The sequence below is a fragment of the Somniosus microcephalus genome, chromosome 12 (genome assembly GCF_052327205.1).
Source record: "Somniosus microcephalus isolate GS21.2 chromosome 12, FLI_Smic_1.0, whole genome shotgun sequence".
Classification (NCBI taxonomy): domain Eukaryota; kingdom Metazoa; phylum Chordata; class Chondrichthyes; order Squaliformes; family Somniosidae; genus Somniosus; species Somniosus microcephalus.
In genome coordinates this window covers 174,399,039-174,425,695 of record NC_140998.1, presented here as the reverse complement: position 1 = coordinate 174,425,695, position 26,657 = coordinate 174,399,039, and the positions used below count along the sequence as shown (strand labels likewise).

Below are 26,657 nucleotides of genomic sequence, written 5' to 3'. Positions count from 1 at the left end.
GTGACAGCCTTAGAGAGGGTACAGAGGAGATTTACCAGGATGATCCCAGGGATGAGGGACTTCAGTTATGTGGATTGACTGGGGAAGCTGGGGTTGTTCTCCTTAGAGCAGAGAAGATTAAGAGGAGATTTGATGGAGGTGTTCAAAATCACAAAAGGTTTTGAAAGAGTAAATAAAGAGAAACTGTTGCCAGTGGCAGAAGTATCGGTCACCAGAGGACACAGATTGAAGGTGATTGGCAGAAGAAGCAGAGGCGAGATGAGGGAAAACTGTGCAACGTGTTATGATCTGGAACGCACTGCCTGAAAGGGCGGTGGAAGCAGATTGAATAGTAACTTTCAAAAGGGAATTGGAGAAATACTTGGAAGTGGAAACATTTGCAGGGCTATGGGGAAAGAGCGGGGAGTGGGACTAATTGGAGAGCTCCACCAAAGAGCCGGCACAGGCACCATGGACCGAATGGCCTCCTTCTGTGCTTTGAGATTCCACGATTCGAACCGATGCGTTTTGTTTCAGTGTGGCAGACAGTGAAAAAACTGTTTATGCTAAAATGTGTTTGGAAGCAGAGTCCTTTGGGTCTGTCTTAGAACAAATCTTTATTAATGAGCTTTCAAAGGTTTATACTCGCATTCTTGTAAATACTAAGAACCATCTTACTGGATCTTCGTAAATCTATTTAAGCTACTGGAAACATATTGGAGTAATTGAGAGCATGGTGAAGGTTTCTCAGTTTCATAGCCAACTGTTTCTAAACATAAGCTAAACAAAACTAACCAGATTGGCTCTGCTAGGCCCCATCGCAGTGTCTTGCCAAAGACAGCTCCTTACTTAACGGCAACAATAACATTCAGCTTGAGAATGTTAACTGTGTAAAATATCCATGTATGCAGCACATTGTCCTTGAAGGATCACATTGCCATACTAGTCAGCAAGCTATCAGCAAAAAATGCAGCCAGTCCTGGTTTAAACAGACATCCGCAGTTACAGTGTACAATGCAGGCATTCGGCCTCACTTTCACTTTGTGTTCTTGAAATGATCAAATACTTAACTTCTGCCAAAACTACAATCATTTCAAACAAAGTAGGGTTATACTATAAGTGGCTGGAAAGGAACCTATATAGGGAGGGGGAACATCCCGTTGTCGAGGTCCATTTGGGACCAATGACAATGGAAAGAATAGGGAGGAGGCCTACTGAGAGTGTACTGGGAGATGGGAGCTAAATTAAAAGGCAGGACCTCACGGGTGGTAATCTCCGGATTACTATCGGAGCCACGTTCCAAATGGCATAGGGATTGGCAGATTAGGAAAGTCAACACGTGGCTGCAGGGTCATAGAGTCATAGAGTTTTACAGCACAGAAAGAGGCCCTTCGGCCCATCGTGTCTGCGCCGCCCATCCATCCCTGTCCAGTCTAATCCCATTTTCCAGCATTTGGTCCATAGCCTTGTATGCAATGGCATTTCAAGTGCTCATCCAAATGCTTCTTGAATGTTGTGAGGGTTCCTGCCTCTACCACCCTTTCAGGCATTGAGTTCCACATTCCAACCACCCTCTGGGTGAAAAAGTTCCTCCTCAAATCCCCTCTAAATCTCCTGCCCCTTACCCTGAATCTATGCCCCCTTGTTATTGACCCCCCTACTAAGGGGAAAAGTTCCTCTTTATCTACCCTATCTATGCCCCTCATCATTTTGTACACCTCAATCAGGTCCCCCCTCAGCCTTCTTTGCTCCAAGGAAAACAACCCCAGCCTGTCCAGCCTCTCTTCATAGCTGAGGCGCTCCATCCCAGGTAACATCCTGGTGAATCTTCTCTGCACCCTCTCCAAAGCAATCACATCCTTCCTATAGTGAGGCGACCAGAACTGCACACAGTACTCCAGCTGTGGCCTCACCAGCGTTTTGTACAGCTCCATCATAACCTCCCTGCTCTTATATTCTATGCCTCGGCTAATGAAGGCAAGTATCCCATATGCCTTTTTAACCACCTTATCTACCTGTTCCGCTGCCTTCAGGGATCTATGTACATGTACACCAAGGTCCCTCTGTACTTCCTAGGGTCCTACCACTCATTGTGTATTCCCTTGCCTTATTTGTCCGTCCAAAATGCATCACCTCGCACTTTTCAGGGTTAAATTCCATTTGCCACTTTTCCGCCCATCTGACCAACCCGTTTATATCGTCCTGTAGCCTGAGGCTTTCCTCCTCACAATTTACCACCCCACCAATTTTCGTGTCATCTGCGAACTTACTGATCATACCTTTTACATTCTCATCCAAATCATTTATGTAGATCACAAACAACAAGGGAGGTACCCCACTGGACACAGGCTTCCAGTCACAAAAGCAACCTTCGACCATCACCCTCTGCCTCCTGCCACTCAGCCAGTTTAGGATCCAACGCGCCAAGGCACCCTGGATCCCATGGGCTCTTACCTTCTTGACCAGTCTCCTATGCGGGACTTTGTCAAAAGCTTTACTGAAGTCCATGTAAACCACATCCACAGCATTTCCCTCATCCACCCCCCTAGTCACCCCCTCGAAAAATTCAATCAGATTTGTCAGACATGATTTACCCTTGACAAAGCCATGCTGACTATCCCCGATTAATCCATGCCTCTCCAAGTGGAGACTAATTTTGTCCCTCAGAATTTTTTCCAATAATTTCCCTACCACAGATGTTAGGCTCACTGGCCTGTAATTCCCTGGTTTATCCCTGCTACCCTTCTTGAATAATGGTACTACATTAGCTGTTCTCCAGTCCTCTGGTACATCCCCTGTGGCCAGAGAGGTTCTGAAAATTTGTGTCAGAGCCCCTGCAATCTCCTCCTTTGCCTCCCACAGCAGCCTGGGATACATCTCGTCCGGGCCTGGGGATTTATCCACTTTTTGGCCTGCTAAAACCGCTAGCACCTCCTCCCTCTCGATGCTAATATGTTCAAGTATGTCACAGCCCCCTTGCCCGATTTCTATGTCTGCATCATCTTTCTCCATAGTGAACACAGATGCAAAAAATTCATTTAAAACCCCGCCTACATCATCTGGCTCTACACACAGATTGCCACTTTGGTCCCTAATGGGCCCTACCCTTTCCCTGGTTATCCTCTTGCCCTTAATATACTTATAAAACATCTTAGGATTTTCCTTTATTTTGCTCGCCAGTGTTATTTCATGGCCCCTCCTCGCCCTCCTAATTTCTTTTTTAAGTATGCCCCTGCATTTTTTATACTCCTCTAGGGCTTCTTCCATCTTTAGTCTTTTGTAACTGCCAAAAGCCCCCCTTTTATTTCTAATGCATTTTTGTATATCCCTTGTCATCCAAGGTTCCCTTTGCTTGTTGGTCCCACCCTTGACCTTTACAGGAACATGTTGGCGTTGTACTCTCTCTATTTCCCTTCTGAAAGTCTCCCACTGTTTTGATGCGGATTTTCCTATAAGTAGCTGCTCCCAGTCCAATTTGGCCAGATCCTGCCTTATCATATTAAAATCGGCCTTCCCCCAATTTAGAACCCTTATTTCCGGGCCGTCTTTGTCTTTTTCCATGACCACCTTAAATCTCACCGAATTGTGGTCACTGTCGCCAAAATGCTCTCCTACTGACACTTCCACCACTTGCCCGGCTACATTCCCCAGAATTAGGCCCAGTACCGCCCCCTCTCTTGTAGGACTTTCTACATGTTGGCTCAAAAAGCTCTCCTGGATGCACTTTAAGAATTCTGCACCCTCTAAGCCTTTCACACTCTGACTATCCCAATTTATATTGGGGAAGTTGAAATCCCCCACTATTATTACCCTATTATTATCGCACTTTTCTGAGATTTGCCTACATATCTGTTCCTCTATCTCCCCCTGACTGTTTGGGGGCCTATAGTACACTCCCAGCAAAGTGCTTGCCCCCTTTTTGTTTTTAAGTTCTACCCATATGGCCTCATTAGAGGAACCCGCTAATATATCATCCCTCCTTACAGCAGTAATTGACTCCTTAATTAATATTGCAACACCCCCTCCTCTTTTACACCCCCCTCTGTCTCGCCTGAAGATTCTATACCCCGGAATATTGAGCTGCCAGTCCTGACCCTCCCTCAACCATGTCTCCGTGATAGCAACAATATCGTACTCCCATGTGTTCAACAACAACTTCAGTTCATCCACCTTATTTGCAAGACTCCTTGCATTAAAATAAATGCCTTCCAGCCCTGCCATATTCTCTTTTGCCTTCACATATTTGCTTTGCCTTCCCAGCTGATTTGTTTTTCCCTCTGTATTTGGCTGTAAATCACCCCCTACTATAGCTCCACTCTGTACCCCATCCCCCTGCCAAGTTAGTTTAAACCCCCCCCAGCAGTGCTAGCAAACCTCCCCGCAAGGATATTGGTTCCCCTCTGGTTCAGGTGTAAACCGTCCGACTTGTACAAGTCCCACCTTTCCCAGAAGCAGACCCAGTGATCCAGGAAACTAAAGCCCTCCCCCCTGCACCATCCCTTTAGCCACGCATTCATCTGTTCTATCTTCCTATTCCTATACTTACTAGCACGTGGCACCGGGAGTAATCCAGAGATTACAACCCTTGAGGTCCTGCTCTTTAATCCTTCACCTAGCTCCCTAAATTCTTGCTGCAGGACCTCATCCCTCTTTTTACCTTGTGTGGGAAGGAGGGGTTCCATTTCATGCAACACTGGCACCAATTCTGGGACAGGAGGAAGCTGTACCGCTGGGACGGGCTCCACCTGAACCAGGCTGGGACCAGGGTCCTAGCGGAAAGCATAAGTAGGGCTGCAGAAAGGAGTTTAAACCAATAAAGCGGGGGAGGACTCGGACAGAAATAAAAATAAAAGTGAAAATAGCCTAAAGGTAAGAAAAAGGGATGAGAGCAAAGTCCAGATCATGAATCGTGTTAAAGGGAAGATAAATAATTCAGGCTCAGAAACAAATATAGGAAATAATAACAAAATAACTGATGAAAATACAACAAGAGTGATTTAATATGATAAGGCAGGATCTGGCCAAAGTGGACTGGGATCAGCTGCTTATAGGAAAATTCACATCACAGCAGTGGGAGTCTTTCAGAAAGGAAATAGAGAGAGTACAGCGCCAACATGTTCCCGTAAAGGTCAAGGGTGGGACCAACAAGCCCAGGGAACCCTGGATATCAAGGGATATACAAGAATGGATTAGGAAAAAAAGGGAGGCTTTTAGATACAAAGCACTAAAAACAGTGGAAGTCCTAGAGGAGTATAGAAAGTGCAGGGGGGTATTTAAAAAAGAAATTAGGAGAGCGAAGAGGGGGCATGAAAAAACACTGGCGGGCAAAATAAAGGAAATTCCCACGGTGTTTTATAAGTATATTAAGGGCAAGAGGATTACCAGGGAAAGAGTAGGGCCCATTAGGGACCAAAGTGGCAATCTGTGTGCAGAGCCGGAAGATGTGGGTGAGGTTTTAAATTAATATTTTGCATCTGTGTTCACTATGGAGAAGGACGATGTAGGCATAGAAATCAGGCAGGGGGATTGTGATATACTTGAACAAATTAGTATTGAGAGAGAGGAGGTACTAGCGGTTTTAGCGGGCTTAAAAGTGGATAAATCCCCAGGCCCAGACGAGATGTATCCCAGACTGCTGTGTGAGGCAAGAGAGGAGATTGCAGGGGCTCTGACACAAATTTTCAGAACCTCTCTGGCCACAGGGGAGGTGCCAGAGGACTGGAGAACAGCTAAGGTAGTACCATTATTCAAGAAGGGTAGTAGGGACAAACCAGGGAATTACAGGCCAGTGAGCCCAACATCAGTGGTAGGGAAATTATTGGAAAAAATTCTGAGGGACAGAATTAGTCTCCACTTGGAGAGGCAAGGATTAATCAAGGATAGTCAACATGGCTTTGTCAGGGGGAGATCATGTCTAACCAATTTGATTGAATTTTTCGAGGGGGTGACTAGGTGTATGATGAGGGTAGTGCAGTTGATGTAGTCTACATGGACTTCAGTAAGGCTTTTAACAAAGTACCACATGGGAAATTGGTCAAGAAGGTAAGAGCCCATGGGATCCAGGGCAATTTGGCAGACGCAGGTGATACTGTAATTGAAAATCGGGACATGGCAGACGTAGTAAATCCTTACATTGTATGGGTCTTCACAGTAGAGGATGAGGATAAAGTACCAGAGATAGGAGGAAAAGTTGAGATCAATCCAGCGGAGGAACTTACTAGATTTAATACAAGTAAGAGAAAAATGGTAATGGAGAAAATAATGAGACTAAAGAAAAACAAGTCTCCATTAGCACCCCAGGGGATTAAAAGAAGTAGGTGAGGAAATTGCAGATGCTCTAGTTGTGATATTCCAAAACTCTCAATTCAGGAATTATGTTGAAATTATTCAAGAACATACTGATCTAGGAAAATTGCTATTATTTAAGAAGGCTAAGAGAGATAAACTAGGAAATTATAGGCCTATTAGTCTAAATTCAGTTGTGGGGAAGTTACTAGAATCTGTTATTAGAGACAAAGTGACTGAGCATTTGAACAAATACGAGCTGAGCAGAGAGCCAGCATTGATTTGTAAAGGGTAAATCATGTCTAATGAACGCAGTTAAAATTTTTGAGGAGGTAACTAAAGTGGTATTGACTTGGATAGAGAACTGGTTGGCAGACAGAAAGCAAAGAGTTGGAATAAACGTGTCTTTTTCCGAGTGGCCGGCAGTGACTAGTGGGGTACCGCAGGGATCGGCCCTTGGACCCTAGCTATTCACAATATATATTAATGATTTAGACAAGGGAACTAGATGTAATATCTCCAAGTTTGCAGACGACACAAAGCTGGGTGGGCGTGTGTGCTGTGAAGAGGATGCTGAGACACTACTGGATGATTTGGACAGGTTGGGTGATTGGGCAGAAGCATGGCAGATGCAATCTAACGTGGATAAATGCGAGGTTATCCACTTTGGTATCAAAAACAGGAAGGCAGATTATTATCTGAATGGCAATAGATTGGGAGAAGGGGAAGTGCAACGAGACCTGGGTGTCCTTGTGCGCCAGTCGCTGAAGGTAAGCATGCAGGTGCAGCAGGCGGTTAAGAAGGCAAATGGTATGTTGGCCTTCGTAGCGAGAGGGTTTGAGTACAGGAACAAGGATGTCTTGCTGCAGTTGTACAGGGCCTTGGTGAGACCACATCTTGAGTATTGTGTGCAGTTTTGGTCGCCTTATCTGAGGAAGGATGTTCTTGCCATGGAAGGAGTTCAGCGAAGATTCACCAGGCTGATACCTGGGATGTCAGGAATGACGTATGAGGAAAGATTGGGTCGATTGGGCTTATACTCGCTGGAGTTTAGAAGAATGAGAGGGGATCTCATTGAAACTTATAAAATTCTGACAGGACTGGACAGACTAGATGCAGGAAGGATGTCCTCGATGGTCGGGGAGTCCAGAACCAGGGGTCACAGTCTAAGGGTAAGGGGTAAGCCATTTAGGACAGAAATGAGGAGGAATTTCTTCACCCAGAGAGTGGTGAACCTGTGGAATTCTCTACCACAGAAGGCAGTAGAGGCCAATTCATTAAATATATTCAAGAAGGAGTTGGATATATTTCTTAAGGCTAAAGGAATCAAGGGGTATGGGGAGAAGGCAGGGACCGGGTACTGAATTTGAATGATCAGCCATGATCTCATTGAATGGCGCAGCAGGCTCGAGGGGCCGAATGGCCTACTCCTGCTCCTATCTTCTATGTTTCTATGTAGATAAGGGAGTGTCTATGGATGTTATTTATATGGACTTCCAGAAGGCATTCAACACAAGAGACTGTTAACAAAAATGAGAGTGCCTGGAATTGGAGGGGACCCGTTGAAATGGGCAGGGAATTGGTTAGGAGGAAGGAGACAGAGAGTGAAGAAAATGGGCATGTTCTCCAATTGGCAGCAAGTGATCGTGGTGTCCCCCAGGGACCTGTACTGGGGCCTCAACTTTTCACTATATTTATAAATGACTTGGATGAAGGAATAGAGAGCAATATTATCCAAGTTTGCTGTCGGCACAAATTTAGGTGGCATAGTAAAAAGCGTAGATGGGGGAAGAAAGTTGTAAATGGACATTGATGAACTAAGCGAGTGGGCAAAACTAGCAGTAGAGTACAATGTGCAGAAATGAGAGGTCATGCACTTTGGACAGCATCTACCCTGTCAAGCCTTCTCAGAATTTCATACGTTCCGATGAGATCACCTCTCCTTCTAAACTCCAGAGAACATGGGCCCATTCTGCTCAATCTCTCATAGGACAACCCTCTCATGTTCTTATGCTCTAAAGTATGATCTACTAAGATGATTAAATGATCTGATAGGATAGATAGAGATAGAAACTTTCCTCTGGTGAGCCCAGAACAAGGGGGCATCACTTTAAAATTAGAGCCAGGCCGTTCAGGGGGATGTCAGGAAGCACTTCTTCACACAAAGGGTGGTGGAAATCTGGAACACTCTCCCCAAAAAGCTGTTGAGGCTGGGGGATCAATTGAAAATTTCAAAATTGAGATTGATAGTTTTTTGTTAGGCAAGGGTATTAAGGGTTACAGAACCAAGGCGGGTAGAGTTCATCGGCCCCACCCTACCTTTGACTATCCTTTTACTCTTTTTATGTTTATAAAAGACTTGAGTCTTCCCTTTTATGTTACTGACTAATCTTCTCATACACTCTCTTTGCCCCTCTTTTTTTCCTTTTTTTAGACCTCTTCTGCACTTTCTGTATTCAGTTTGGTTCTCTACTGTATTTTGTACCTGACATTTATCATAAACTTCCTTTTTCTGTTTCATGTTAATCTCAATTTTTTTAGTCATCTAGGGAGCTCTAGCTTTAGATGCCCCTCCTAGGAATGTGTTTAGTTTGTACTCAAACTATCAACATTGCTCATTCACTGTTTTATCGACCAATCTTTGATTCCAATCCACCTGGGCCAGATCCCTTTTCAACTCACTGAAATTAGCCCACCTCCAGTTGAGTATCTTCACCTTTGGTTGTTCCTCGCCCTTTTCTTAATCTAAACCTAATGAAATTGTGATCACTATTTCCCAATTGCTCTCTCTCTGAAACATGCTCCACTTGCCCCACTTCATTCCCCAGACCTCGATCCAGCACGGCTTCCTTCCTCATTGGGCTGGAGACACACTGATCAAGAAGTTCTCCTGTACACAATTCAAGAATTCCTCCCCATCCTTGCCCTTTACACTGTTTTTCCCCATTCTATATTGGGATAATTGGAGACCCCAATGATCACATTATGATCACTGGTACTCACTCACTTTTGTGTCATAGAACAGTCTTCCATTAACTCTAACAATGCCCTCTCTATCTTACCACTAGAGATGTAGGAAGAGGAGGAGGCCATTCAGCCCCTTGAGCCTGTTCCACCATTTAATTAGATCATGTCTGATCTGTATCTTAACTCCACCTATCCGCCTTGGTTCCATAACCCTTAATATCCTTATCTAACAAATTTATCAATCTCCGTTTTGAAATTTTCAATTGACCCCCAGCCTCAACAGCTTATTGGGGGAAGATAGTTCCAGATTGCCACAACCCTGTGTGTGAAGAAGTGCTTCCCGACATCGCCCCTGAACAGCCTGGCTCTAATTTTAAGGTTTTGCCCCTTTGTTCTGGACTCTCCCACCAGAGTAAATAGTTTCTCTCGATCGACCCTTCAATCATCTTAAACACCTCAATTAGATCACACCTTAATATTCTAAACTTGAGGCACTACAAGCCTAGTCTGTGCAACCTGTCCTTATAATTTAACCCCGGTATCATTCTGGTGAATCTGCGCTGCTCCCCTCCAAGCCCAGTCTATCCTTCCTGAGGTGCGGGGCCCAGAACTGAACACAGTGCTCCAGATGGGGTCTGACCGAGGCTCTGCACAGCTGAAGCATCACTGCCTCCCCTTTGTATTCCAGCCCTCTTGAGATGAAGGCTAACCTCCTGTCCACTCATTTTTTGTGATTTTTGTACTTGACCCCTAAATCTGTTCCTCCACAGTTCCTAACTTCTTGCCATTTAGAAAATACTCTGATCGATCTTTCTTAGGTCCAAAGTGGATGACCTCACACTCCCCCACATTGATCTCCATCTGCCACAGTTTTTTGCACTCTATCAATGACCCTTTGCAGCATTCTGCTTACTGTGCCACCTTAGTGTCGTTAGCAAATTTGGAAAACCGGCTCTCTATTCCTTCATCTATGTCATTGATAATACAGTGAGACATTATGGTCCCCGTCACTTGTTGATAAGTTGAAATCTCCAACTCCTATAGTTTGTCGCTTACTAGTCACCTTTCTCATCTCATCCCACAGTTTCAGATCTAGGCTTTCACGCTGGCCTGGGAGTCTATAGCTTACCCCAGTAATAGTTTACCTCTGTTACCATCTAGAGTATTTCTGACTACAATCAGAGAAATCAAGTGTTACTAAGCAAGGACATTCCACTGAGCTGGATGAGGGAGGAGGGGCACTGGAGGAGGATGCTGTGTTCCACCGTGTTCAAGGTCGATGAAGAATAATGCAGCACGACCACAGTCACAGAATGCTGTTTGTGTCGGGTTGTTTTTATGGTAATATTGAGTTAGGCTTAATTGGTCATTGTTCCCAAACAGTAGCATAGGTGGGGATGAGACTTACATGCAACACATTGAGTGGGTCATTTAAATAATTGTGACACGTGTATATCGGATACGTTTCCATTCTCATGTTCTATTGCAGCTGTTCCCAGGTGGTTACACACATCTAAACTGTGTTGTGGAAGAATATTTTAACAGAACAATGGAATGTTTTTAATTTGCTATTTCCAATTTTTCAGGGGACCTCAATTTGCTGGGCATCTCTCTCTGGCCGTGATTCTCATGTCTTGTATCCTTTAAACTACTTGAAGCTGGATAATGCACTCGGACCTGATGGTGAGAATTCTCCGCTTTGTTCCCCTGTGATGGTTGTGGCATTTATTGATCTGACACACCCGCTGATTCGGTGTTAACTCCGAGAGTCATTTCTGAGAGTTCAGGTTTGTCTGTTCATACAATAAACGCGCCTTTGCACAACACTTCGGTTTTCTAATATAAAAGGTGTTGCTTTTTGTTTCAAAAAGACAATATTTAAAATGATTGGTCTTCAGCTTAAACTTAGGAACACAGGAAGAGGAGGAGGCCAGTCAGCTCCTCGAGCCTGTTCCACCATTCCATTAGATTGTGGCTCATCTCACCTCAATTCCATTTATCTGCCTTTGCTACCTAACAAAAATCTTTCAATCTCATTTTTGAAAATTTCAAAGGATGCATCAACCTCAGCCTTTTGTAGGAGAGTTTTCCAGATTTCCACTACCCTTTGTGTGGAAAAAGTGCTTCCTGGCATCACCCCTGAACAGCCTAGCTCTAATTTTAAGGTTATGCCCCCCTGCTCTGGATTCCCCTATAGAATCATAGAATGGTTACAGCATGGAAGAAGGCCCTTCGAGCCTGTGTCAGCTCTCTGCAAGAGCACCTCAGCTAGCCCCACTCCCCTGCCCTTTCCCCATAGCCCTGCAAATTTTTTCCCCTCAGGTACTTATCTAATTCCCTTTTGAAAGCCACGATTGAGTCTGCCTCCACCACTCTTTCAGGCAGTGCATTCCAGATCCTAACCACTCGCTGTGTAAAAAAGTTTAAATCTGTGTCCTCTGGTTCTCTACCCTTCCGCCAATGGGAACAGTTTCTCTCTATCTACTCTGTCCAGACCCCTCATGATTTTGAACACCTCTATCAAATCTCCTCTCAACCTTCTCTGCTCTAAGGAGAACAACCCCAGCTTCTCCAGTCTATCCACGTAACTGAAGTCCCTCATCCCTGGAACCATTCTTGTAAATCTTTTCTGCACCCTCTCTAAGGCCTTCACATCCTTCCTAAAGTGTGGTGCCCAGAATTGGACACAATACTCCAGTTGAGGCCGAACCAGTGTTTTATAAAGGGTCATCATAACTTCCTTGCTTTTGTACTCTATGCCTGTATTTATGAAGCCCAGGATCCCGTATGCTTTTTTAACTGCTTTCTCAACCTGCTCTGCCACCGTCAACGATTTGTGCACATATACCCCCAGGTCTCTCTGTTCATGCACCCCCTTTGGAATTGTACCCTTTACTTTATATTGCCTCCCCTCATTCTTCCTACCAAAATGTATCACTTTGCTGCGTTAAATTTCATCTGCCACGTGTCCGCCCATTGCACCAGCCTGTCTATGTCCTCTTGAAGTCTATCACTGTCCTCCTCACTGTTCACTACACCTCCAAGTTTAGTGTCATCTGCAAATTTTGAAATTGTGCCCTATACTCCAAGTCCAAGTCATTAATATATATCAAGAAAAGCAGTGGTCCAAGCACCGACCTCTGGGGAACACCACTGTGTATCTTCCTCCAGTCCGATAAGCAACCGTACACCACTACTCTGTGTTTCCTGTCACTTAGCTAATTTCATATCCATACTGCCACTGTCCCTTTTATTCCATGGGCTTCAACTTTGCTGGTAAGCCTATTATGTGGCACTTTGTCGAACGCCATTTGGAAATCCATGTACACCACATCAACCCTCTCTGTTACCTCATCAAAAAACTCGATCAAGTTAGTTAAACACGATTTGCCTTTAGCAGATCTGTGCTGGCTTTCCTTAATTAATCCACACTTGTCCAAGTGACTGATAATTTTGTCCCTGATTATCATTTCCAAAAGCTTCCCCACTACCGAGGTTAAACTGACTGGCCTGTAGTTGCTGGGTTTATCTTTGTACCCTTTTTTGAACATTTGCAATTTGCAATTCTCCAGTCCTCTGGCACCAACCCTGTAGCTTAGGAGGATTGGAAGATTATGGCCAGTACCTCCGCGATTTCCTCCTTAACCTCCCTCGGCATCCTAGGATGCATCCCATCCAGTCCTGGTGACTTATCAACTTTAAGTTCAGACATAACAACAGAAAATGCTGGAAAAACTCAGCAGGCCAGGCAACATCCGTGGAGAGACAAAAGAATCAACGTTTCGGGTCAAACCCTTTGTCAAGACTGAGAGCGTAAAGTTCAGACAACCTTTCTTCCTCTTTATCAATTTTTATCTCATCCAGTAACTCCACTATTTCCTCTTTCACTATGACTTTGGCAGCAGCATCTTCCTTGGTGAAGTCAGATGCAAAGTACTCATTTAGTACCTCAACCATGCCCTCTGCCTCCATGCGTATGTCTCCTTTTTGGTCCCTAATCGGCCCCACCCTTCCTCTTACTACCAGTTTACTATTTACATGCCTATAGAAGACTTTTGAATTACCTTTTATGTTAGCTGCCAATCTATTCTCATACTCTCTTTTTACCCCACTTATTTTCTTTTTCAATTCTCCTCTGAACTTTCTTTATTCGTAAGAAGTCACACAACACCAGGTTATAGTCCAACAGCTTTATTTGGAATCACAAGCTTTCGGAGCGCTGCTCCTTCGTCAGGTGAAGTGGAGAAATGCATAAAGACACAGCTTATATAGTCAGAGAATCATGTCAGATGTTCAGGCTATATTCAGCCTGATTCTCACTTGTATTCTCTACCTGACATCTGTCATACGCAACCTTTTCCTGCTTCATCTTACTTTCTATCTCTTTCGTTATCCAGGGAGCTCTGGCTTTGGTTGCCCTACCTTTCTCCCTCGTGGGAATGTGCCTCGACTGTACCCGAACCATCTCCTCTTTAAAGGCAGCCCATTATTCCATTACAGTTTTGTCTGCCAATCTTTGATTCCAATTTACCCGGGCCAGATCCGTTCTGAACCCACTGAAATTTGCCTTCCTCCAATTAAGTATTTTTACTCTAGATTGCTCCATGTCCTTTTCCATAGCTAGTCTAAAACTTATGATACTATGATCACTGCTCCCTAAATGTTCCCCGACTGACACTTGCTCAACTTGATGCACCTCATTCCCCAGAACCAGATCCGGCAATGCCTCCTTCCTCGTTGGGCCAGAAACGTACTGATCAAGAAATTTCTCCTGACCACACTTCAGAAATTCTTCCTCCTCTCAGCTCTTTACACTATTACGATCCCAGTCTATATTAGGATAGTTGAAGTCCCCCATTATTACTACTCTAGAGTTCTTGCACACCTCTGTAATTTCTCTGCAAATTTGTTCCTCCCTATCTTTCCCACTATTTGGTGGCCTATAGAATACACCTAGTAGTGTAATGACATCTCTATTATTTCTTAACTCTAACCATATAGATTCTGTCCTTGACCCCTCCAGGACATCCTCTCTCTCCAGCGCTGTAATATTCTCCTTAATCAACACTACCAACCCACCTCCTTTCTTTCCTTCCCTATCTTTCCTGAACACCTTATATCCAGGAACATTTAATACCCAATCCTGGTCTTTTTTGAGCCAGGTCTCTGTTATCACCACAACATCATAGTCCCATGTGGCTATTTGTGCCTGCAGCTCACCAACCTTATTGACCACGCTTCTTCCGTTTACACACATGCACTGTAAACCTGTCTTAGACCATTCTGTGTTCTCTTAGTCTGACCCTACCTAATATCTTACTATAAGAACATAACATAAGAAGTAGGAGCAGGAGTAGGCCATACGGCCCCTCGGGCCTGCTCCGCCATTCAATAGGATCATGGCTGATCCGAACCTAGACTCACATCTACTTCCCTGCCCGCTCCCCATAACCCTTAATTCCCTTATCAGATAGGAAACTGTCTATCTCCGTTTTAAATTTATTTAATGTCGCAGCTTCCACAGCTCTCTCAGGTAGCAAATTCCATAGATTTACTACCCTCTGAGTGAAGAAGTTTCTCCTCATCTCAGTTTTGAAACGGCAGCCCCTTATTCTAAGATTATGCCCCCTAGTTCTGGTCTCGCCCATCAGTGGAAACATCCTCCCCGCAACCACACGATCAAGCCCCCTCACAATCTTATATGTTTCGATAAGATCGCCTTTCATTCTTCTGAATTCCAATGAGTAGAGCCCAACCTACTCAACCTTTCCTCATAAGTCAACCCCCTCATCTCCGGAATCAACCGAGTGAACCTTCTCTGAACCGCCTCGAGAGCAAGTATATCTTTTCTTAAATATGGAAACCAAAACTGCACGCGGTATTCCAGATGTGGCCTCACCAGTACCCTGTACAACTGAAGCAAGCCTTCCCTGCTTTTATACTCCATCCCCCTTGCAATAAAAGCCAAGATTCCATTGGCCTTCCTGCATACTAACCTTCTGTGTTTCATGCACCAGGACCCCCAGATCCCTTTGTACTGTAGCACTTTGCAGTTTCTTTCCAGTTAGATAATAACTTGCTCTTTGATTTTTTCTGCCAAAGTGCATAACCTCACACTTTCCAACATTATATTCCATCTGCCAAATTTCTGCCCACTCACTTAGCCTGTCTATGTCCTTTTGCAGGTTTTTTATGTCCTCCTCACTCACTGCTTTCCCTCCCATCTTTGTATCGTTGGCAAACTTGGATATGTTGCACTCGGTCCCCTCCTCCAAATCGTTAATATAGATTGTAAAGAGTTGGGGTCCCAGCACTGACCCCTGCGGAGCACCACTAGTTACAGATTGCCAACCCGAGGATGAACCATTTATCCCAACTCTCTTTTCTGTTAGATAGCCAATCTTCCACCCATGCCAGTATATTACCCCCAATCCCGTGATTTTTTATCTTGTGCAGTAATCTTTTGTGTGGCACCTTGTCAAATGCCTTTTGGAAGTCCAAATACACCACATCCACTGGTTCCCCTTCATCCACCCTGTTTGTTACGTCCTCAAAGAATTCGAGCATGATTTCCCCTTCATAAAACCATGCTGACTCTGTCCGATTAAATTATGCTTATCCAAATGTCCTGTTACTGCTTCCTTAATAATGGACTCCAACATTTTACCAACCACAGATGTTAGGCTAACTGGTCTATAGTTTCCAGCCTTTTGTCTACCTCCCTTTTTAAATAAGGGCGTTAAATTAGCAGTTTTCCAATCTGCTGGGACCTTTCCTTAATCCAGGGAGTTTGGGAAAATTACCACCAATGCATCCGCAATCCCTACCGCTACTTCTCTCAAGACCCTAGGATGTAAGCCATCAGGTCTAGGGGATTTAGCCGTCTTTAGTCCCATTATCTTACCAAGTACCATCTCCTTTGTGATTTTAATTGTGTTTAGCTCCTCCCCCCCCATAGCCCTCTGTTTGTCCAGTGTTGGGATATTTTTAGTGTTCTCTACTGTAAAGACTGATACAAAATATTTGTTCAGTGTATTTGCCATCTCCATGTTCCCCACTAATTTCCCGGTCTCGTCCTCTAAGGGACCAACATTCACTTTAGCCACCCTTTTTTCTTTTTATATAACTGTAGAAACTCTTGCTATCTGTTTTTATATTTTTTGCTAGTTTAATTTCATAATCTATCTTCCCTTTCTTAATTAATCTTTTAGCTATTCTTTGCTGGCTTTTAAATGCTTCCCAATCTTCTATCCTCCCACTAGATTTGGCTACTTTATATGCCCTTGTTTTCAGTTGGATACTATCCTTTATTGCTTTACTTAGCCACGGATGGCTGTCTTTTCTTTTACGCCCCTTTTTCCTCAGTGGAATATATTTTTCTTGAAAGTTGTGAAATATCTCCTTGTACACCACTGCTCCTGTACCGTCTTACACCTTAATCTATTTTCCCAGTCCACTTTAGTCAACTCTGCTCTCATACCTTCATAGTCTCCTTTATTTAAGCTTAGTACGCTGGTTTGAGATCCAACTCTCTCACCCTCCAACTGAATTTGGAATTCAACCATGTTATGGTCACTCATTCCAAGGGGATCCTTTACTAGGACATTTTTTATTAATCCTGTCTCATTACACAGGACCAGATCGAAGATTGCCTGCCCCCTGGTTGGTTCAGTAACATACTGCTCAAGGAACACGTCCCTAATGTACTCTATGAACTCTTCCACAAGGCTGCCCTGCCCAATTTGATTTGTCCAGTCAATATGAAAGTTAAAATCTCCCATGATTATAGCTATTCCCTTATTACAAGCCCCAACTATTTCCTGATTTATACTCCGACCAATAGAGTTGCAACTGTTAGGAGGCCTATAGACTACGCCCACTAGTGACTTTTTCCCCTTATTCCTTATCTCCACCCAAACTGTTTCACTATCCTGATCCTTTGACCCAATATCATTTCTCACTATTACAGTGATTCCATCCTTTATTAACATAGCCACCCCACCTCCCTTTCCTTCCTGTCTGTCCTTCCTAATAGTCAAATACCCCTGGATGTTTAGTTCCCAGTCATGGTCACCTCGCAGCCATGTTTCTGTAATGGCCACCAGATCATACCCATGTGTAGTTATTTGTACCGTCAACTCGTCTATTTTGTTACGAATGCTGCATGCATTCAGATAAAGAACTTTTAAAAATGTTTTGTGACAATTTATTCCTGCTTTTACCCCCTTTACTACTTTACCTTTATATATTCTGTCCCTTCCTGACACGTTCTGGTTTTTAATTTCCCCACTGCTACTTTGCTCTATTGCTTTTTCCGCTGACATTTTTATTTTTCGCTGTCTTGAAAACTCCCCCCACTAATTAGTTTAAAGCCTACTAATTTATCTATTTCTTACTCTAGTGCTCTCTGTCTCTCCCCATCCTTTGTGCACTTTGTTTCTCCTTTCTAGTGCTACATCCTGGTGCCCATCCCCCTACCCAATTAGTTTAAACCCTCCCCAACAGCACTAGCAAACCTCCCCGTGAGGATATTGGTCCTGCCTCTGTTGAGGTGCAACCTGCCCATCTAGTAAAAGGTCCCACCTCCCCCAGAACCGGTGCCAATGCCCCAGGAATCTGAAGCCCTCCCTCCTGTACCATCTTTCCAGCCACGCATTATCCTCATATTTCTATACTCACTCACGCGAGGCACTGGGAGTAATCCGGAGATTACTACCTTTGAGGTCCTGCTTTTTAATCTCTTTCCTAGCTCCCTAAAATCTGCCTGCAGGACCTCATCCCTCTTTCTACCTATGTCATTGGTACGGATATGGACAACGACCTCTGGCTGTTCACCCTACCCCCCCCCCCCCCTCAGAATGAGTACGTAGATACCTAAACTCAACTCTTTCCTATCAGAGGAAAGTGTTTGGGTATCCACCTTATTGATCCCTAGTTATTTTAAACACCTTGATTAGATCACCCTTCAACCTACTAAACTCAAGGGAATACAAGCCTAGTCTGTGCAACCTGGCCTCATAATTAAACCCTTTTAGCCCCGGTATCATTCTGGTGAATCTGTGCTGCACCCCCTCCAAGGCCAATATATCCTTCCAGAGGTGCGGTGCCCAGAACTGAACGCAGTGCACCAGATGTACGTCTGAAGCTTTTCAATTCCAAACCTCCTTTGAGACGAAGGCCGACTTTCTATTGGCCGTTTTTGTACGTGTGCACTGGCTTTTAGTAAGGTGTGTAAATGGACAGCTAATTTCCTTTGCTTCCCCACAGCTCCTAGTCTCTCGCCATTGAGAAAATATTCCGATTTGTCCTTCTCCGGCCCAAAATAGGTGACCTCACACTTCTCCACATTGAACGCCATCTGCCAGAGTTTTTTCCACTCACTTAGTCTATGTCCCTTTGAAACTTCCTGCTCCCACCTACACCACTTACTGTGGCTCCTAACATTTGTATTTATTAATGCCAGTTATCTATCCAAGTTTGCAGATGACACTGGGATATACAACTGAGGCCCCGGTACAGAGCTCTGGGAACACCACTCGTCACATCCTGCAAATCCCTTTCTCCCCACTCTGTCTCCTACCTCCCAACCAATCACCAACCCACGTCACAAGGTTACATCCAATTCCATGTGCTTTCATTTTTGCTAATAATCTTGTGCGGAACCTTATCAGATGCCTTCTGGATGTCCATTCAGACAATATCCATAGACACTCCCCTATCCACCATGCTAGCAACCTCAAAAACATTCAATGCAGTTGTCAGATAGGACCTACTCGTCACAAATCCACTTGTGAAGTTTGTCTTGCAAATGATTGTGGCCGCTCTTTGTGGTGCCCTTGCCTTAATCCGAGTGGTCAAGTCTTTGTATTTCATTTCATGATCAGTTTTAACTTTTAAGTGCATCGCATTTTGATATTGTTATCTGCCTTTAATGTACATTAATATCTCCGTTCAATGCCAGTGTTAAGTTTAAAACAATGCATTGAATCTACTTGTAGGGCTGTATGCTTCTCTGTAAACTCATCCATTCATGCACCCTGATTAATAGAAAATGGAAGGAGGAGAGGGTCAGGAAAGGGTATCTTGCCCTCCAGCGTGTTGCATTTTGCACGTTTTAAATGTGAGGGGAAAAGTATGCAAACACACTCTATGTATTCAGGTAACCAAAAAAATAATTCCCCTTAAAAACAACGTTCACAAATCTTTCCCTTGACTGTGTTTTCTGTTTGCAAAAGGATGTCCCTATACCTGCTCGTGGCATTCTCAATGTGCCCAGCGTTCCAAAGCTGCATCTGTCAGACAACTGCCTTGACACGTTGCTTCTCTCATATTTGGTTTCATTTGGATATGTTTTATAACATGGGATCTGCTGTTAGTAGAAGTACTTTAATTAGCCACACTAAATGAAACCTTTGGTTTTGCTTTTTTTTAATATACAGTATAGGTCAGTCCTGTCAGGTAATTAATCATTCGAGGGTGGTGATTGGCTGCAAGCAGTTTGAATGACCCATCTGCTGCTGACCAGGTTGGTAGGTGAAGCAGTTTGTAGAGAGGGACGCGTGCATTATTTGATGAAGGACGGACTTGTACTGACTAACCTCACGAGTAGAAGCCTTCTGTCGTCCAGAAGAACGTCCATGATGCCAAGCTCTCATGGGGAGAAGGGAAAAAAGGAGGGGTTGTTAACGGGGACATCGAGCCCCAGTTACAAGATGCTTCAACTAATACATTCTGAGGAGCTATCACAAGGAAACCAACCAGATAATCTATCCTGTTAGAAATATTTCTTCACTGGAAGTTCTTCAATCGCTGAACATTTAAGAAAGTCAGCTCCTTGAGAAGAATGGTGCTGCTTCGAGCTGACTCGGTAGATCTTTCTCCAGAATGAAGTGGAATGGAGACTGAGGAACAGAGTAAAGCCGTGTGCTAGCGACTGACCAATTCAGAATTAACAGGACATATTTTTCTATCTGGGAACAACTATTCCTGTCAAACTTATTGTCATAAATGATTTGGCTATTAAATGATTTGGTAATTTTCCTTAAACTGTGCTGTGCCAGGCTTTGCCTTGCAGGTCATGCAGACACCCCGGGATGTGTGAGCATACTTCCAGCTTCGATATTTAGCAATTCAAACTCGGGTAAGGATTATATCCATACATTTACCCACTGCGAAAGTTATAAAGTGGTAATTTTTTCCAAAACTCTTTTTCTCTTGCACTATATTTCTCCTTTATTGTGTGCTGCACACTGTATCATAGAACCACTAAAGTTTACGTCACCAAAGAAGACCATTCGGCCAAGGTTCCCGCTCACTTTTTATTGGGTGCGCAGCCCATTCAAATAAGTGCACATCCAAGTCCTTTTTAAATGTGATGAGTTCCAGACCCCCACCACCCTCTGGGTGAATAATATTCTCTTGAACTCCTCCCTAAACCTATGACCAATTACTTTAAATCTATGCCCCCTGGTTATTGACCTGTGCTAAGGGAAATAGGTCCTTCCTATCCACTCTATCTAGATCCCTCATAATTTTATACACCTCAATTAGGTCTCCCCTCAGCCTCCTCTGTTCCAAAGAAAACAACCCCAGCCTGTCCAATTTTTCCTCACAGCTAAAATTCCCCAGACCAGGCAACATCCTGGTAAATCTCCTCTGCACCCCCTCTAGTGCAATCACAACCTTCCTGTAATGTGGTGACCAGAAATGTACACCGTACCCTAGCTGTGGCCTAACTAGTGTTTTATACAGTTCAAGCATAACCTCCCTGCTCTTATATTCGATGCCACGGCTGGTGGTGAAGGTAACTGAAAGGCCTCTTACCAGTGAAACCAGCAGCTACTGCCTTGCCTCGTTTTGGCATCTTTCCCCGAAGTTTCCAGTGTGGTGACATGTGCCAGGGCAGGCTGCTAGTACTAGCCTGGGAGAGGCATCAATCCAACCAGATGGCCACTTTAATGAGATAGATAGAAAGAAATAACTTGCTTTCCGGGGTGCTTTCATATGATGTGGACTGGGAACCTGGTAGAAAATCAATATTACTGATCAAAAGGCAGCATGCTCTAACATAATCTCTTGCATAGGTTAAAACTGGAGAAACCTCCATTTTGTGCTGGAATGTTTGATAATACCAATACTGTAGGTTGATGAGTTATTCAGTGTTTGTTAATTCTGCGTGTGTTGAAAATTACAGTGAAGTGTTGAGAAACCTTGGGGGGAACAGTTGCAGGTGACTGGCGGGACTTGGAAATTAGTAGACAACTTCTTGAATGATTCACCTTCTGGTATGTGTTGGTAAAAGAGCGGGTTTCCCCAGGCGCTTTCCGTTCTGGAGCAATGCTTGCACCGAATACTGGTTGGCAGGCCGTGAGCCTGCAGCTTCTGATTTTACATCCTTTTCACTGAATGGAAGGAAGGTCCGGCATTGTGTGGGCTCGCCATCTCCTGACCTGCACTGCCTGCAAGCACTGCTCCGATCCGGAGGCTTCTGATGGGGGAGTGAGCCCACTAGTTCTTGTCTGGTATTAAATGCATGTGCAGCAAGTGTGGAACCTGTGCATTTCCATGATGTCTAATATTTGCCTGAGTGGTGGGGGTGGGGGGGAGGGCGGAAGTATCTTCAGGAGCACAAACAGTTAATGAAGTTGACTAGCTTTGTTTCTCTGAGCATTTCCTGAAAACCTGCTCCTTTTATTGGTCTTTACTGTACTATTCCTAGTTAATGAAGTTTTAAGAAAGTCTTCCAGTGCAGGAGTGTCTGGGAGAACAAATGATCTCTTCAAAGTTCTTAATCTGATTTCTCTTTAAAAATTCAAACATCACTAAGACACCAGGAGTGTGTACTTTAGGCCCACAGAACTCACCGGGGTTGCTGACCCTTCTTTTGGAATCCGAGAAACCCAGTTTATTAAAGTGTGTTTGTAAATGCTCCAATTGCACAGTCAGTTTATTTCTAGGTACTAGTGATCTCCTGTGGTACTGCTTACAGTAAGCTGCATGACACCGTGTAATGCAGAATCTATTGTTCTGCTGATGAAGCTTTGAGGCCACGCGTCCGATTGCTGCTAAGTGAGAGCCGTTTAATTGCTCTCCAAGCCGCAGGTCACAACATGGCTTTAACATGGAAGCTGTTTCCTTTGCCCTCCTGGGAAAGTTGCCTCTCGGGCTAAGTGTGCTGTAATTGTATCCCCTCCGTAAGGATTCATGTGGAGAGCTGCACTTTACAACAAACAGCTGAGAATACTAGGAAAACATTTTCCGTGTGCTCCATATAAAGTCGTGTTTTATTACATCTGCAGAGGATCAGCCAAGTATGCTGTGCAACTTCAACAGCTCAACAGCCTGGAGTTGCGCCTGGTGCTTCAACCCACAAGCTGACAAGTGCTTCAGTACAGGTAAGAGTCAGCTCATGGTCAGTCAACCTTAGTTCTTGCAAACCGAGCGATATTCTGGATTTAAAGAGTACAGGAAACTTTGCTATCCGGCACCGACGGGACCGAGCTGTTGCCGTTCCCTCAAAACTGCCGGACAAACCAGCGTTAATGTTGAAGCATACGCAGCTTTTCAGCTCCGTATCTGGCAACAAACACTGTTGCTTAGCAACAGCTTCTAAACAGTCGGCCGTACCTTGGAAGCGTCTCTGTCGCTTAGCAACGGCTTCAGAGAGACTTTGCAGAGCCTGACTGTTGGGGAAAAAAAAAAAGCCACGAGAAGAAAAAAACCTAACAAAACAGCTCCTGATTTTTGCCGGTGGCTCGAGCTTGCCGGACAATTAGCCTCCGGGTACCACATGCTGGCATAAATCTGCACTTTGTGTATTGTGATCAGTTCACCTTTGTACGAACCGAGAATTTTCCAGACAAACATTCGTATTCAGTTGTTGAGTTACTGAGCGACACTGAGCATTAAAGCCCCGTGTTTAATCCTTGCTCTGTGCTGAGTTATTTAAAAGCAGGCTAGTCTGATACTGGTGTTGGGGCTGCTCGCACTTGCTCAGCGTGTCGGGGGGACAGGATTGGGCTCCGCTGTGATGGTCCTCACAGTTGAGTAGCCCAGACAGTAAGCGTTGAAGCTAACGCGCAAGGAATGACAGAGTACTGGCAGGCTGTTTGTGTCCAAGGAATTGTGCCCAAATTGTGCACCTTAACAAAGATGGGGGAGGGGGGAATTATTGAGAAAAGTTGTTAAAAATAGTGGGAGAAATTGCAAGTTTTAATTGGGCTAATAGCACAGCAACTGTTTGTCCAGTTTGAGCTTTAGCTTGATGCTGTGTGCTAAGTTCAGTTGCTCACTGTTCTAGGACTCTGTATTGCCATCTTATCCCATTTCCTTGATCAGCTTGGCTTAGTTGTCAACACACTTGCTTCTGAGTCAGAAGGTTGTGTATTGAAACTCTATTCCAGGATTTCAGCATCTAATCTGTGGGAGTATTCCAATGTCGTGGTGCGGTTTTCCAGTTGAGACGTTAACACAAGGTCCCATCTGCCAGTTCAGGTGGATGTAAAAGACTCCATGGTGCTATTTGAAGAGAAGCAGGGAGTTTTTCCCCAGGGTCCTGGCCAACATTTCCCCCTCAATCAATGCCAGCAGAAACCCAGTTTAACTGGTTTATCATCTCGTGATCTGTTTGTGGCATCTTGCTGAGCATCATTTGGATTTCACATTTGCCTATAAAATAAGTGTCTGCACTTCAAAGAGAATGAGTTAGTTGTGCAGCAGTTTGAGACGTCTTGAGGACATTACGAGGTGTTATATTCTCCTTTTTTCCTCTTTCCTTCTCTCCTTCCCTTTCCTGAAATAGATGGAAAATAATTGAGAGATGGCACCCTGTCCTGTCCAAGCATACCGACTGACCAGTCAGAGAGCTACATTGGTGAAGGATTGGAAGGAGGTTACCCACCCACCATCTCAGCTATTAACACACTCAACTTTTGTTTTGATTTTGTTATGGAATTTTTCTAAAAACTTGATTATCAAATGAAAAACCTGTGCAAAAGCAGATGAATATTGCACCATTCTGAACAATTGCACAGATCATTAACCCCCTCAAGTAACTTCATTAATTGTGCAAACATACAGCACAGGAAGAGGCCATTCGGCCCATCGTGCCTGTGCCGTATTTGTACAATTCCAATAGCTTAACAACAATATGAAATGCAGTGTCATAGTTCCTTCCCGTCCCCCAAACCTGTAATAGCAACAATATTGTCTGTAGACTCAGGAAATACTGTTTTGGAGAGAGACTGTGAAATTTTCACTAGCTAGGCCACAATGCTAACGGTTGCATTGTGTCTCCTAGGTTTATTGCACTGTGTCTTTGTGACTGATGCCGTAACAGGTCAGAAACAGACATTCCGCACAAACAGCAACGTTCTCGCTCAGCACTTTGCTCGCAGGGTAAGCAAGGATTTCAAATACTGAGGCTTTCCTTTAATAGGAAATACACAGCAGGTCAGCCAGCACCTATAGAGAGGAAAGACAGGGTAACATTTGATGTCTAGACTCTATCAGAACTTAAGATGGTCTTCGGTTCTGATGAAGGATACGCACTGGAAACGGTAACCTACCTTCTGTTACAGGTGCTGGCTGGCCTGTGTATTTCCACAATTTTCCATTTTTATTTCAGATTTCCAGCATTTGTGTGTGTTTGAGGTGAACTCTGCTTTCCTGCTGGTTCAGAATTATCGAATGTTTATGTGAAACAGAATCCTTTCATAATTTCCACACACACTGGCTTTTTGGTAGCTGTAGGACCATGTTTTTGTTGTTGCTGGGATGTGGCCAATACTGCCACGGTCACATTTATTGCCCATCCCTATTTGCCCTGAGAAGGTAGAAACAAAAGAGCTACCAAATGGAAGGAAAACTGAGGGGCAAGTGAGCTAGTTCAAGGCTGTCGGTTCAAGACCCGCTCCAACACTTGCAGACATTGAGTCACACTTTAGGAGGTCTGCATTGTCGGATCTTCAGGCTTTTGGATGAAGCATTGTTTACCAGCGGACATAAAACCTCCATAGCACTATTTGACGGAGTGTCCTTCAACCATCATCACTCAGAATACAGTATCTGATCAATCATCATATCTGTGGGATCTTGCTATTAGCTGCATTGTTTGCCTACATCATAGTGATTCCAATTGAAGAGGAATTTACCTGATATGAGGATGCGATAATGTGTTATAAGTTCTTTCAACCCGAGTTCTGAGAGTGTTATTCTGTATAATGATGTCGAGACATTTGGTGATTTTTTGGTAGCTACAGTACTGTGTTTTTGATGTTGCTGGGTTGTGGCCAATACTGACCAACGGTTCCACCACAGACCCAATTCACGTACAGACCGGGTCAAGCAAGGCTGTGTCATTGCACCAACGCTCTTCTCGATCTTCCTGGCTGCAATGCTCCATCTCACCCTCAGTAAGCTCCCCACTGGAGTGGAGCTAATTTGCAGACCAGACGGGAAACTGTTCAACCTCTGGTCCAGATCCAAGGTCGTCCCATCCTCTGTCATCGAATTACAGTATGCAGACGACGCTTGCTTCTGCACACACTCGGAGATCGAACTCCAAACCATCGTCAACACCTTCACCGAAGCGTATGAGAGCATGGGCCTTACACTAAACATCCGTAAGACAAAGGTCCTCTACCAGCCTGCCCCCGCCACACAGTACTGCCCCCCGATTATCAAAATCCACAACAAGGCCTTGGACAACGTGGACCACTTTCCATACCTCGGGAGCCTACTGTCAACAAGGGCAGATGTCGATGACGAAGTCCAACACCGCCTTCAGTGTGCCAGTGCAGCCTTCGGTCGCCTGAGGAAGAGAGTGTTTTAAGACCAGGACCTCAAACCCGGCACTAAGCTCATGGTCTACAGAGCAGCAGTGATACCCGCCCTCCTGTATGCCTCAGAGACATGGACCATGTACAGCAGGCACCTCAAAGCACTGGAGAGGTACCACCAACACTGCCTCCGCAAGATCCTGCAAATCCATTGGCAGGATAGGTGCACCAACGTCCGTGTTCTTGCTCAGGCCAACATCCCCAGCATCGAAGCTTTGACCACGTTCGATCAGCTCCGATGGACGGGTCACATCGTCCACATGCCCGATACGAGACTCCCAAAACAAGCGCTCTACTCGGAGCTCCGACACGGCAAGAGAGCCTCAGGTGGGCAGAGGAAACGCTTCAAGGACACCCTCAAAGCCTCCTTGAAAATGTGTAACATCCCCACTGACACCTGGGAATCCCTGGCCCTAGACCGCACAAAGTGGAGGAGAAGCATCCGGGAAGGCACCGAATACCTCGAGTCTCTTCGCCGGGAACAAGCGGAAGCCAAGCACAAACAGCGGAAGCAGCGCACGTCAACCCAAGCACCCCACCCACCGACTGCCCCACCTGTGACAGAGACTGTAGGTCCCACATTGGACT

General features: G+C 44.6%; 1 protein-coding gene across 3 annotated transcripts in view; it reads left to right on the top strand.

Annotated features, from left to right (window-relative positions):
• Positions 1-26,657, top strand: part of wdr21 (WD repeat domain 21) — a 77,952-nt gene that overhangs the window by 37,563 nt on the left and 13,732 nt on the right. For all 3 annotated transcript variants that reach the window (XM_086003858.1, XM_086003857.1, XM_086003859.1), the window contains 4 exons: positions 10,818-10,867; positions 20,292-20,371; positions 22,530-22,625; positions 24,530-24,627. In XM_086003858.1, coding sequence (XP_085859984.1) covers positions 10,818-10,867; positions 20,292-20,371; positions 22,530-22,625; positions 24,530-24,627 — 324 coding nt within the window. The remainder of the gene's footprint in view (positions 1-10,817; positions 10,868-20,291; positions 20,372-22,529; positions 22,626-24,529; positions 24,628-26,657) is intronic.